Below are 14190 nucleotides of genomic sequence, written 5' to 3'. Positions count from 1 at the left end.
AAATTAATAAAATAATTCTTAGTTTACATTTGCATGTGTTGGAAGAGTGTTTTTTTTTTTTAATGTGCTGTGATTGAATTGTATGGCCACACACATTCCAAAAACATCAAATCAGGTACACACACACACACACGCATCCTGAAGGACCACACATTTTTCAACATAGGTCAAAGGTCAATCAATATTGGTCAGGTCACATGCAATAGATAATACTCAACTTTATTGATACAGTACTTTTACAAAACACATGCCGTCAAGCATGAACAAAAATACCAACATAATACTGTAGTATTCTCAACAAAATGTCCTTTTCATTCAGAGCAACAAAAATAAAAACACAAAAAAATGCTATGAACCTTTTTAACTGAATTGAATACAATATAACTTCATTAAAAAAATAAATAGGCGTCATGTTTTATTCAACTAACATGAATCTAAAACAAAATTATCAAATGAGACCAAGAACGCTTTTAAAATGGCAACAGTTGCACAGTTAACAGTACTTCCTGTGTATCAGTCTTATTTTGAAAGAAGAAGTTGTACCACTTCCGGTAGTAGAAGTACCTCATGCTAATATTAACGGGACTTGAGCCCTTTTTTTAATCACACAAGGTCAATTTCTTACATTTCAAACTTCGTATTTGTCATGGTGGGAAAATGGCATGTATTTTAATGCTGCTTTTAATCTTCAACTTGATATTCTAACATGCTTATGATCAGTTTTAAAGCTGAAACGATTCAATTTCATTTTAATTTGAGAGCCTCACAGTGAGCAATTGGCACCGATTGAGTGGAGTGGCCCATAAAAGTCATTTAAAAGTCAAGTTTGCATTAAATATCCCCTTTAAGAGAACCTCTTCTTCCAATGATGGCAATTCATCTTTGAGTTAGCTGTTGGTCATTTATTCAGCTGCCCCCCACCCAACATGGTGACCCCCAACAGATCAACTTCAGCATTTTAATGAAATCAGAATTACCGAAGTGGAAGCCTCCACAGGAAATGAAGGCATCGTAGAGTGTCGATATCCCAGAGCGGATGCCGTGAAATAAATAATAGATCACAAAGTGTGCCTTTGCCTCCAGCTCTTCATGAAGTCGTGATGAAAACTCAAGGAAAGGATGGAACAAAAATGCACGAAATGCCTCTCGCTGTTCAAATTCAACAAGGAAACGGTGAGTAATCCTGCGAGAACATAATTGATTGCAGCAGCATCCGTTCGTCCGTTAGGTTTGTTTGCTTTATTGAACAACTGTTGCAATCTGACTACAAACATCATCATAGCAATCAAAACATCGCAACCACACACACACACAATAACTTAAACCTCCGTGGCATGTACGTGAATACCGTCACAGGAAACAGGTGCATAAGCTGTGACGTCAATTTCAGTTGCCAGCAGGTGTCAGCACTGGACAAAATGGCCGCCGCCTGAGATGCATCAAAACAAGTGGCTCGGACGAAACATACAGATTTTTAAAATGGACTCTAAATTTCACGGGCTTTGCATTTGGTCACGCAAGCCATCAATTCATGAATAAACATTTGAAACAAAACAGGTCTTTGCTGCAAGAAATCGTGGAAAAGGAGGGGAGCAGAGAGGTTAGAGGAAAGGAGGAGAAAGAGAAAAAAAAAGACCACAGCAGGTCACGAACCCGCGTTCTAAAGCGTGTGGGGTGAGTGCACTATCCACTAATCCACGCATTCATTCGTAGTTCGATGCGCAAATGTTTTACCTGTAATTTACATCAGTGTCAGCCAATGGATTTTAACTCCGCCTATTGTCATTTCATTGCCGTTTGGCACTGCAAATGTGAAGAAGAAGTGATTGCTTTGAATTCATTTGGACAGAATGTTGGACTTCCGGGTAAGAAAAATAGCCACCGAAATAACTCCTATTTCATAAGAAATGACATCACGATTGTGTCAAAGGTAAGATTTCATCATTATATGCCTATAGTTAACTGTGGAAGGGCTTCAAATATCATGGTGTAGTCCTTTTAACAAATGATGAAACACAACGTTTTGCTCACGGATATAATGTTTACGTGGGGGGAGGGGGGGGTTGAGGAATGTGATTGGATGAAAGTACCGCCTACTAACAGCACAGTTACGCACGGTTTACATGTGCCTAAAATATTTTTGAAATAATATTACAGTTTTATAGTAGCATTAGCAGTTGGATTTAGTGAGACAGTTGGAGAGAAAACGAGCATGGCAGATGTTTTGGAAATCAGACGATATTATAGTTTGCATTGGCAAAATTTTAATTTTTTTGTTTTGGGTTTGTTTTTTTGAAGTTTTTTTTTTGTTTAGTGGTTTGTTTTTATTTTTTTGGTTTGTGGTTTTTGAAGGTTTTTTTGGTTTGTTTAGTTCTTTGGTTGTTTTGTGGTTTTTGTTTTGTTTTTTTTTTGAAGGGTTTGTTTTCTTTTAGTTCTTTGGTTGTTGTTTTTTTTTGGTTTGTTTTTATTTTTTTGGTTTGTGATTTTTTTTGTGTTTGTTTTTTGGAGGGTTTGTTTTTGTTTAGTTTTTTGGTTGTTTTGTGGTTTGTTTTCATTTTTTTGGTTTGTGGTTTTTGTTTTGTTTTGTTTTTTGAGTTTAGTTGGTTTGTGGTTTTTGTTTTGTTTTAGTTCTTTGGTTGTTTTTTGGTTTGTGTTTTTTGTGTGGTTTGTTTTTATGTTTTTGGTTTGTGGTTTTGTGTTTTTTTTATTTGGGGCACCAAACCTGCCCATTTTTATTTTGTAGTTGACTGAACCGGTAGATAGGAAATGAGAGGCACTAACCTGCCTGGCTCGGGAATCGAACCAGGTTCTCCGGGGTCGGCTGCTCCGAGGACAAGCCTCGATACATGGTGCGGGTGCTCAACGTCTTGAGCTAACCACCGCCCAACAGATTTGTTTTGATTTTGACCCAACATTTTTGACGTACACTCGCTCACAGTCTCCTGCATGGGCGGGTCGGCGACTTGACACATTTTAGTCACTTTTAATATTTTCATGGCCACAATAAATATCATCTCTTGCACTTGAGTTTTGCTGCAGCTGAAATGTGACTTGGGAGCGCGTGCGGTGGTCCGTGGGTGTTTAAAGGAGGGGCTTAATTCAGCCACCCGTGCCCCTGAAAGGAATGACAAATCATTAGCGTTGGCCCTCCACTAAATGGAAGCCGTCCTCTCTTCCAAGGCCCGCCCGCATTTCCATTTCAATTTTCTGCTCAACGGATTTGATGTATGTGAAGACTCGCACGGCGACATCGGTCTCCACCTCGGCCGCCCGTTACTCACCGCGAGTGTGACCTCAAATGTGTTTCAGTGTCACGGCGCCGCTGCGTTCAAGGCCAATGGATAGTAAAGGGAAGTGGATCTCAAGGGAAAACCATAGTAAGGAGATTGAAGAGCACCCGTGTGGCGATTAGACATTCGTCTTCAGATCATCTTCACGTTGACCCGAGGTAAAGCAAAAAAAAAAAAAAAAAAGAAGACAAAAATGCTTTGCATGTTAGTGTCAGACTGTCAGCCATCTGTCACGGGTACCGGCAACATTAGCCGATTGACCCGGTTCCACTAGACACCACGTGCTGGTCTATGGAGGACCAAAACTGCCAAAATTCAAAATAAAGAAATGACTAAAAGTGAAAATAAAAACGGATATAAAAAAATGTCATGCAAAAATTAAAAAAAAAAATAATAATAATATATATATATATATATATATATATATATATATATATATATATATATATATATATAAATACACTTGGATTTAATTTTTGAATTATGTTTTATTTTCTCTTTCAGTCATTTATTTATTTTTTATTTGGGCAGTTTTGGTCCATACTGCTAGAACGAAATGTTATTCAAATGAGGAGGCGGTCCTAAGCGTGTCTTGGGTTGCCTTTCAATGGTTGAGTGAGCGGGTCGGCGCTGGCTGTGTGTGTGTGTATATAAATATATATATATACATACATTTATATTTGGACTATAAGCCGCTACTTTTTTCACGTGCATTCGACCCTACGGCTAATATAAAGGTGCGGTTTATCCAACAGATCACAAGGGGGCGCACTATTTAAAAAAAAAAAAAAGCGCAAGAGCGTCAGGCAGAACAAAACAATATATATATATATATATATATATATATATATATATGGTCCTCTCTCCGTTCGTAAAAATGAAGTGCATCCATTTGAAATAATATTGTGAGGAATTTGAACACAGATGGAGGTTGGCTTCCTTTTGAAGGGCGAGACGAGCGTAATGAGCTGCAGTGGGACCGCGAGATTTAAGTTAGAAGACAGCAGGGGGGGGGGTTATGTCAACTGCTGCATGAAATATAGATGACAACAATTCTATGACAAAAAATCTCATTCCTCTCAGCACATCTGGGAAGACTTCAGCCTAATGATCAACTCCACAAGCGGTTTTTGCTTAGTCGTTTTTAGTTCCTGCCACAGAGGGGGGGGCAATAAAGACATAAGGGGGGGGTTGACGTGAAATCATCACCCAAAGGAATGAGACAAGCCCCAAACACATGAAAAAGTTCCCAAAATGGAAACCATTTTTGTCCAATTTCAGAGATTACACTGCCCGAATGAGCCCCAATCACAAGCAAGTATCCTTGACAAATGTGCCATGCCGGTTTAGATTGCCAAGATTTTTAACATTTAACTCTTTGACTGCCAAAAACGTTAAATAACGTTTAGTAAAATCCTATGGAGGAGTGCCAAAGACGTTAAAATACGTTTGTTTCAAAACAGAGGTGAAACTAACCATTTTCTATTGTTGATTACTGAAAAACAGAATAAGGTAGAAACAAACTTTTTTTTTCTGATGAAAGATGAAAAATTCTATCTGTTTTTGTTTTGCAGCAATTAACATTAGACTATAGCTAAGTTTCACCATTATTCACAAATCTGTTTACAACTGCTGGGAAAGAGCTTGTTGGAACAGCCCTGGTTGATCTCTTTTACTCTGCTGCCATCTGCTGGTCGTTTTTTTGTAATAACTACCATTGCTTTAAATGTTCTCTGCAGTTGAGAGGCTGCATCAAAGTCTTCTGTATGCACTAGCATAAAAAAACCATAAAACGTATAAATATGTCTTTGGGAGCAAATGAGTTCAAATAACTGCTTAAGTCATTTTTTCAGCTATTTCATGAAACACAAAAAATTGAACAATTTGCATCATGAGGAGATGATTTAGGCAAAAAAAAATATGATTCATTATTATTTTAACTCTTTGACTGCCAAAAACGTTAAATAACGTTTCGTAAAATCCTATGGAGGAGTGCCAAAGACGTTAAAAGACGTTTGTTTCAAAACAGAGGTGAAACTAACCATTTTCTATTGTTGATTACTGAAAAACGGAATAAGGTAGAAACAAACTTTTTTTTCTGATGAAAGATGAGAGTCCAATCTTTCATTTGGTAGTATCTGTGTTTCCATAGTCCAAACACATCATTTTCTGTGGACCTTGAAAGATCAGTCAAAATGCTTAAATCGGCTGGCAGTGGGGACAACCCGTTTCTGAAAACGTCTGGCAGTCAAAGAGTTAATGTGGGCGTCAAAGTTTGAATGACAATTTTGAGGATTTGCCCAAAAAAACCTTAAAAAAAAGAAAAATGAAAACACTCCCTGCCGCTGTTTTCACCAGTCAACAGTAAATTTGGTGGCCGTCTCCATCGTAACACGACCCATAAAAGTCCGCCATTTTGTTTTGAAACAGCCATTTTGGGCACATTTCTGGACTTGTTTTGATGAAATCCTGCTTTGGAATTTTGTCCAAATGAGTCCCAATCAGAAGAAGGTGTCCTTAACAATTGGGACACGACTAAATGATCAAACTTCTTGGCCTCCTTATACCATCGGACCTGGTGGCAGAGTGGCATCAAATGGGGGGGGGGGGGGTGGATGGGGGGTGTCCGACGGCCAGCGGCCCGTTTCACACGAACACACGGCCGACCTGACAGCGTCATTAGAATGGAAGGAGGCGCCGCTGACATTTGCATTCTGACCTTTCTGACTACCGTGGCCAAATTGCTCGTTCTCCAGACGCGCGTTATAATATCTTCGCACCCGCTGATGAGGGCATCTCATACCTGGATATGTATTCCGTGCGTGTGTGAAGAGGGGGGTGCGAATAAAAAAAAAAAAAAAGATTTATGGCATATTACCCGGAGCTCTTGCTTGCTTAATGAGCTGTTTTGCAGCAAGCCGCCTCTGTTTGAATTGCTAAATTGTCAAAACAGCGCGCAAAGCGCCGCTAATAGCTCCGTGCCCTTGCCAGTGACAGGCCTCGGACAAAGTCCATTTCAACATCCTTTCCGAAACAGAGATGACGCTTTACATGTCGATTTTATTCTCGCCAGTTGGTTCACAGAACAAGAGTTTCCACAGCCCACGTCGCGATCAACGAGGCCGGTTGAAGTTCCAGTGCCACTTTCAAGCCACTAAGACCGCACTCTGAAACACTATCACGGAGAAACACTCACATCCCCCAAAGGTGCCACGCCCCTGCTATGGCAAAGCTAAGAGGTAAGCAGAGCTGCATGGACAGATTTTAACTTGCAAGCAAATGCTTGGTGGCTTAAACTGCTTTTACTGTCTTCACGGGCATACATGTTGGGACCTTTTTTCATAGACAAGCACCAGAGCGCTTGCATAAAAATGGGAAACGGCCAGGGTCCGACCCATTTTTGCCCTTCAAACATCTGGCAAAACAATCGGACAATTGGGCCGAATGGACGATTATTTTCCCCTTAAAACGTTACAATGGAAGAAAACCGAAGTTTCCGACGCTGTGAAAGTACCCTGAATGCACCATTTCGCTTGCGATGCATTAGCAACTAGCAAGTGTGTAGCGTATGTTATCCTGGTTATTCTGTTGTCGCCCAAGCGTCCTTTAAGCCGTTTAACGACACCCCAGTTGGCGTTAACTGTAAAACTAAACACATGACAATAACAATAACATCCACTGTATATTTAAATTCACAACATGCTTTGTTTTTAAAATACCGCTAGCCTAGCGCTAATGCTGAAAGCACTCATCAAGCAAAATTTGAAAAAGAAAGAAACATGCCACGTCTCCTTAAATTGTGCCAAAGTTGCCGCGTGATTACCCGCGCGCATAACCTGCTCTCTAAAACAAAGAGGAAGGAAGTTGGAATTCATTCATTTGGCATGACCAGTGTCATGTTTACGTTGCTATTATGCAAGATGGAGATAATGAGTTCATTACCGGCTTCCCAAATGCCAGCGGGCGGATTTTGTCCTGTTGACAAGCCCCCCCCCCCCCCCTCCCCCTCATCCAATTCTGCAAAGGAAGCAAATAAGTCGACTCGTGACTCATTTGCGTCGTGCGTACTTTGGTTTTGAAAACACATTAGATGGCATTTTATCCAGAGAATTTGCATTTTGAGGGCGGCGCTAAAGTGTCACAACGTCCTTCACAATTTGCGAGTGTTGAAAGTGAAAGTTGCTTCATTTTATTTGGTTGTTGATTTTTTTTTTTTTTTTGTCATGCCCCGAAACCAGATTTTGTCAGCACCGTCTTCAATCAAGCAGCCTAGAAATCAGCTTCATGTCTTTTCAAATGGATCATCATCACTAAAATGATCAGCATTAACCAAATGATTTATTTTTTCCCCCATCAAGCTTCTTCAAACATAAAAACAATGGCAGCATTTTGATCAAAGTGCAATTGTAGGAATATGATTTTGCCCGTTTTGGCAAGGCTTCAACTGGTCTGTGTTGCAGTTTTTTCAAAGACTAACGAGCGAACTTTGTGTTTTTTTTTCCCTCCTTGCTGACCTTCTGGCTGCGAGGCAGCATCGCTAACCGCTTTTCCAACGTGCCGCCGAGAAAGTCATGCATGTGAAATTTGATGACGACGTCCCGCTGCAGTCCCAAGGAGAAAGCAAACGCTCTTCCAAGGTTAGCAATCAAAATAGCAAATATGCCCGAGGGAGACTTTTATGGAATTGTGTGGAACACAATTGTGCTTTTAGGGGAATAAAAAATAAATAAATGTGTGTGTGCTACTGTTGGTGCTTTCACATTTTTCTGGTGCACGTCAAAGATATTTTATTAAGGAGGCTGATTTCTCAGAAAAATATTTATTATTTATATATATTTTTAGTTATGATGTAAAACTGCACTGCGAGATGTTTCTTCGACAGTGAATATAAGTCTACACACCCCTGCTACGTTTCAAGTGCCTCTAATTAACCCCCAATACATTTGATTTTCGAGGTTTTTTTTCCCTTCCTGTCCAAAATTCGTCACAGCCTCTTAACTCCTTGACTGCCAAAAACGTTAAATAACGTAAAATCCTACAGAGGAGTGCCAAAGACGTTAAAAGACGTTTGTTTCAAAACAGAGGTGAAACTAACCATTTTCTATTGTTGATTACTGAAAAACGGAATAAGGTAAAAACTAACTTTGAGATGAGATGAGAGTCCAATCTTTCATTTGGTAGTATGTGTGTTTCCATAGTCCAAACACAAATTTTTCTGTGGACCTTGAAAGATCAGTCAAAAGATCAGTCAAAATGCTTAAAATCGGCTGGCACCCACGGCATCCCTTTTCTGAAAACGTCTGGCAGTCAAAGAGTTAATGAGCGGACTTTGTGCGAGTTTGAGGTGGAGTACCCTGGACTGGTCGCCAAATAAATCCTTCGCTAAAACCCACAAAATCCAAATGTATCGCTATCTGAATGAGACAGGCAACGTTAGATAATAAAAACGGATTTTGAATGCAGGATCTCAGTCACAAAGTCTAACCAAAAACTTTTGAATATTTGTTAGGAGAGTCTGCGGCTTAAAACAGCGTGAAGTTTTTAGTTTTTTTTTAATCCAGATGGAATATTTGAAAAGTTGTGAAAAGCCGGCTCACGCTTGCTTCAAATGAAAAACATGCAGCAAAGTTTGAATAATTAAGAGCGAGATGAATCAAACTTTCTGACCTACATAAGATGTTTTCTCGCTGCTTTCTGCTCTTGCAAGTGCAACATAACAAGAACCTTCAAGTGCAACTTATTATTTACAATGAGCTTGCTTGCACTTCTATTAATGACTCGGCTTCCTTCTGGCACAAATCAAAGGCACCAGAATGTTCACCACGCGACAGCAGAGCGACACTCATTTAAGTGTTTCAAACCCAAAAACGTGTAAATATGTTTTTAATACTTTTTTCTTCACTCCCAAAAACGTATTTATACGTTGTTGTATTTTTTTTTAATGTTTTTTTTTTTTAATGCAAGCGCAAACAGAAAGCTTTCATGCAGCTTCTGATATGTAGAGGTGGCTTAAAGCTATGGTAGTTATATACAACGGCCAGCAGGTGACAGCAGAGTATAAGAGATCAGCCAGAGCCATGTTGCAACGAGCTCTTTTTGACATGTTTTTCAACAAGAATGTGAATATTGATGAAACTTGGCTCTATTCTAATGCTAATTGCTGCAACTATATTAAAAAAAATCCTCTTATCTTTTTTTTTTGGTAGCTTCCATGTTTTGATAGCAATTGGTCTTGTAAAATCTGTCAAAATCCAGTAAAACAGCCGGGAGCGAAGGGGGTTGCTTTAGTGCATGAGTTAATTATGGGAAGAAAAAAAAAAGATTCGGATGAGGCCATAGTCGAGTGGAACGGATGCACAGAAGGCAGCAGACGTTGTGATGCTTGTTTGTCAATTTCTCCTTTCAGGATCTGGAGGAGATGATTGCCGTCAACTTCTTCTGGATGTTCTCCTCGTTCATCAGGATGTTGGACCTCATGGCACAAATTTTGTCCTGGTAATCTTTCATCTGCTGCTCCAGCTCGCCCAGTTCGGCTTTGAGAGGTTCCACCGCCTGCTCGGTCACTCTGGACAAGCGGGAACACAACGCGGGCAGATGTTGACTTTCTGGGACGGACGGACAGACGGACGTTTTTGACCAATTTGTAAGCAAAACGGTTCCTCACTTCTGCTCCCGCAGCAAAGCCTGCGCGTGCTCCTTGTTTTCGCTCCGCCAGCTCTGCAGCTCGGCTTGCATGGCGTCGATGTCCTCCTGCACGTAGTCCATGATCTTCCCCAACGGCAGCGCGCTCTGACACACCGACTGGATGGACGTGCGCAGGCGCTCCACCTCCCGCGTCACCAAATCCTGCTCCTTCTTCCGGGCTTCTTCCGACATCAGCTTCTGAACACGCAAGAGGATCAAACAGGTGAAGTCGATCACAATAACTTTTGTTCTGATAATTGTTCCTGTTTGGGGGGGGGGGGGTGTTCTTCCTCACGTGGTATTTAAATCACATAGTCGTCCATTTTAATATATATATATTTTTATCTTAATAAGGATGAGTGCAATAAGGATATAACGAAGCAAAATGTGGAAAACGTGAAGTGCTATAATTATTGTACAATTTTGTACCACTGTATTATATTAAATACAAAGAAGAAATTAATTAATTTATTGATGACAGAGACTCTCCACACTTCACTTCACTGATTTGTATTTATCTCAAACAAGCACAACAATAAAAAAATTAAAAATAAAAATATATATAAAAAAATATATATATATATATATATATATATATATACGAAAAATAAAGAAAATGCACAGAACATTTCAAATTATCTCAAGCAATCAAACAGTTACTATTCAAAACCATTCTAGTGTTATTGGAGAGAAAAAAAAAATACCTCTTTGGATTTATTGGAAGATGGTGAATGTTCGTAGTCTTTCTTAGTCTCAAGGATCTTTTTCACGAGTCCGCCTGCATGAATTGCAACATTCATTAAGACAAGTGAGAGCTTGTTAAAGTCATTTTGAAAGTATCAAACATCCTATTTGAATCGATAGAAACAAAAAGGGGGACAACAATGTGAGCGATGTACCGTGTTTTTCTTCACGACTGAGGTCTTGTGCAGGTTCCTGCAACACAAGAGACACGCGATGATGCTAAAAAGAGCTTCACTTTCACTCATGCCAGACCACCTGCGCCACAACTTGGACCTGCTTTTAGCTGGTCTAAAGTCTACTTTGCCACCCAATTGTCAGGTGTAGCATAGTCTGCAAATTCATAAACATGGTCGACTGGAATGATCTCGGCACTAAAATGGAGACAAAAATGCTGCGATTGCGCCCATGATTGACTGGCGACCAGTCCAGGGTGCACCCTGCCGCTCGCCCAAAATCCGCTGAAGTCGATTCCAGTCGGCCCTAACGAGCAGAAGAAAATGGAATGATGATGCTAATGTTTCTGCTCGCCTTCTCCTGAGCGTCTGCGGGTTCCGGGGCCGCCTCTGCCACAAGAAACTGCTCGTCTTCCTCATCTTCATCGTCGGACCGCTTCTTCCCGTCTCTGATGACTGACAACTTGGCACTGGAAAGCCTGGAAAGGAGACGAAGGAAAGACACGACATGCCTTCTGTTTGGAGGCAAAATGTCAAAGGTCACCTCTCGGGTGGGAGCACTTCAGTGAAGCTCTCCTGTTTCTTGACCGGAGGCGGAGCCCGGCGAGCGCTGGTGGGCCGCGCCGTTCGGCTGTTGCCGGGCAACCAAAGATGCATCAATGGCACTGGATTGCTTCGGAATGTGAACTCGGGTGCGGCGGACACACCTGGAGGAGGCCACGTCGGATGAAAGCGAGGAGCCTGCAGCATCTCCGCTTTCCTTGGTAGGAGGACTCGGACCCTGCTGAGGGCCTTTGGAGACAAACGACAAACGTGACTCAAGGTTCAGTATGCACTTGAGGGACGTTTCATTAGATACACCTGCACAAACAAAAAAACTATTTTTCATTGACAATCGTCACATTTTGGTGCCCAAAATTGACAAATTTAGAAAAGAACAAAAAAAAAAATGTTTTAAAAAGCACAACTTAATATCATCTTTGTTTCTTTTCTATTGACTCTTCTTGTTAGTTGAATTTGATGGTGGGTTTTCCAGAAATGTTCACATAAATGACAATTGATGCTATTAGGCTAAGGCCTTTTTTTTCTTTTTGGCCACGCCCACCACCCTCAAAAGCCTCCGAAAAAGAGGACTTAGAAAACAAGTCGTGCTTTGGCTTGGTTGTCTTTGTGTCCACATGCTAGTACAGGCTCATGCTAGTTAGCATCTTTAAAAAAATTATTCATATTAGTATGAATTCAATTAATGGTGAGTTTGAAAATGGAATTGTTGAAAATTTGTTCAATCGTGAAATTGAATTTTGTCTTCTGGATTATGAAAATCTTATCATTTGTTACATCTAGATGTTATTTTTCACAAGTGGCAGAATGAACGACTTCATTGTGGCATTTAAGCACAAACTATTAATGTTAAGTTTATTATAACTGATTTAGACTCAGTATACATTATTGTTGTCTGAACATTTTGCTCAAGAATTATTTGTGAATAAATGGAACCTTTAAATATTATTAGATTAATCGATTAAAATTGTCTTTGAATGACTGAAAAAATAATTTTTTTTAAATTTTTTGGGCCATATTGCCCAGCCCTAATTGATATATATTAAACGAATGCTTGAACTTGGAGGATTTATTTATTTATTTTCTCCTAATCCTAGTTTTTTTTTCTTTTTTCTTTCATACAACCTTGACTATTTTGCCCCAGGATTCTAACCAATAAAACTGAATATGATTGCAGGACTTGAGTAGTGGATACAAGTTCAAGAAAAGTGATCCAAGTCCAAAATGATTGTATTTGTCAAAATATACAAATCTGAAGAACAAACACTATTTATTTATTTTTTATAAAAACAAGCCTCCAGAAGAAGAAAATGGTCAAAAGATGTTATTGCAGCCTTAAAACTAACACAAAAAAAACCCCTCTACTGCAAAAAATGATGAAAAAGCAAACAAACATTTGGCCAAGTTGCGTTTGAGAGTATCTGATCTCTTTTCTACTTACCGCCGGCTTCACTGTCCGATTCGTCTGTTGACAAAAGAGAAAGCACAACATCATGAAGCAAACAATCATGGCATCAAATTCCTAAAGGCGGCCCTTCCTCCCATTCTCAGCCGAGAAAATGAGGTTAATATTAGCATACATTTCCATCTATTTGAGGGGAATGCAAAAATGTACCTCCAAAGGTGTTTTTCCTTCTTTGCCCTTTGGCAGAAGATGGCTGACTTGTTCTTGCCGGACTGCTGGTGCGTGACAAAGACGGCTTGTGTCTCTCGCTCTCTGCGCTTTTCAATTTTTCCCTCTCTTTCTCTCTTATCTTGTTGCTTTCCTTGGCTTGAACTTTCTCCCTTTCGTTGCCTTGCGTCTTGTCTTTCTCCTTGTCTCGCTCTCTCTCGCCACTTTTGTCTTCTTGCTCGCCATCTTTCGCGGGGTCGGGTTCTCGCCGCTGGTTCTTGGAAGAACTCTCCTTGTCGTGGCGCTGTTCCCTCTCGGCGTCTCGACGGTGCCTCTCCTGCGCTCTGGTCGGCTCGGGCTCCTTCTCGAGCCTGCTCTCGCTCTGCTCCGTCGTCTTCTTCTCCTGGAATCGTTCAAAACACGCGCATGAAAAGGATCGATTGCTCAGGCTGCGTTTTTAATGATGTTTTCCGTGTTGGGCCGCAGCAGCCCTATTTCGGACCACCTCGGATCAAACGGGATGAGCGTGAGATAATGCGGCGGGACATGATGGGCAAACGGCATAGGCCGTGATTGCCGTGGGTGCCTGGTGAGATTTTTTAACTGTCAAAAAAAAAAATGGCGTGGATGCTATAAACTGTGTCAGCTGTAGTAAAAAAGAAGGAAGAGAATAAGAGCAAGAGAGGGAGAGAAAGTGTGGGGGGAGAGAGGGAGCGAGAGAAAGAGACAGACAGAAGAGAGAGAGAGAGTTGGAATGTGAGAGAGAAAAAGAGGGAGAGAGATGGAAAGAAGGAAGAGAGTTCGGGATAAGGAGCAGTAGAAGGAGAGAAAGTGTGGGAGAAGAGAGGGAGGGAAAGAGGGAGCAAAGGAGAGAGAGTTGAATTGTGAGAAAGAAAAAGGGAGAGAGATGGAAAGAAGGAAGAGAATAAGAGCAAGAGAGGGAGAGAAAGTGTGGGGGGAGAGAGGGAGCGAGAGAAAGAGACAGACAGAAGAGAGAGAGAGAGGGAGAGAGATGGAAAGAAGGAAGAGAATAAGAGCAAGAGAGGTAGAGAATGTGTGGGAGAAAAGAGAGGGAGAGAGAGAGAGAGGCAGAAGAGGGAGAGTTGGAGTGTGAGAGAGAAAAAGA

The 14190-nt window shown here is 40.7% G+C and overlaps 1 protein-coding gene and 1 long non-coding RNA gene across 4 annotated transcripts in view; one reads left to right on the top strand and one right to left on the bottom strand.

Annotated features, from left to right (window-relative positions):
• Positions 1-1412: 1412 nt before the first annotated feature.
• On the top strand, positions 1413-12517 carry LOC144060304 (uncharacterized). 3 transcript variants are annotated; one of them, XR_013295897.1, is made up of 7 exons: positions 1413-1674; positions 1850-1930; positions 3310-3448; positions 6364-6529; positions 7823-7927; positions 9697-10197; positions 10907-12517. It is a non-coding gene; the product is annotated as an uncharacterized LOC144060304 (long non-coding RNA). The 3 variants fall into 3 exon arrangements; XR_013295895.1 differs by lacking the exon at positions 1850-1930; XR_013295896.1 differs by lacking the exon at positions 1850-1930 and having other exon boundaries at positions 7819-7927.
• The window catches only part of LOC144060303 (TRAF3-interacting protein 1-like), an 8977-nt gene continuing 2160 nt past the window's right edge, over positions 7374-14190 (bottom strand). Inside the window, exons 5-13 of the mRNA XM_077579705.1 lie at positions 13068-13467; positions 12894-12917; positions 11599-11683; positions 11436-11522; positions 11247-11370; positions 10874-10910; positions 10679-10752; positions 9955-10172; positions 7374-9855 (exon numbers count right to left, since the gene is read on the bottom strand). Of these exons, the coding sequence (XP_077435831.1) occupies positions 9693-9855; positions 9955-10172; positions 10679-10752; positions 10874-10910; positions 11247-11370; positions 11436-11522; positions 11599-11683; positions 12894-12917; positions 13068-13467 (1212 nt within the window). The 3' untranslated portion in view covers positions 7374-9692. The remainder of the gene's footprint in view (positions 9856-9954; positions 10173-10678; positions 10753-10873; positions 10911-11246; positions 11371-11435; positions 11523-11598; positions 11684-12893; positions 12918-13067; positions 13468-14190) is intronic.

Source organism: Vanacampus margaritifer, chromosome 11 (assembly GCF_051991255.1).
Source record: "Vanacampus margaritifer isolate UIUO_Vmar chromosome 11, RoL_Vmar_1.0, whole genome shotgun sequence".
Lineage (NCBI taxonomy): Eukaryota > Metazoa > Chordata > Actinopteri > Syngnathiformes > Syngnathidae > Vanacampus > Vanacampus margaritifer.
Note: the sequence above shows the minus strand (reverse complement) of the source record. Positions and strands in the feature narration are given on the sequence as shown.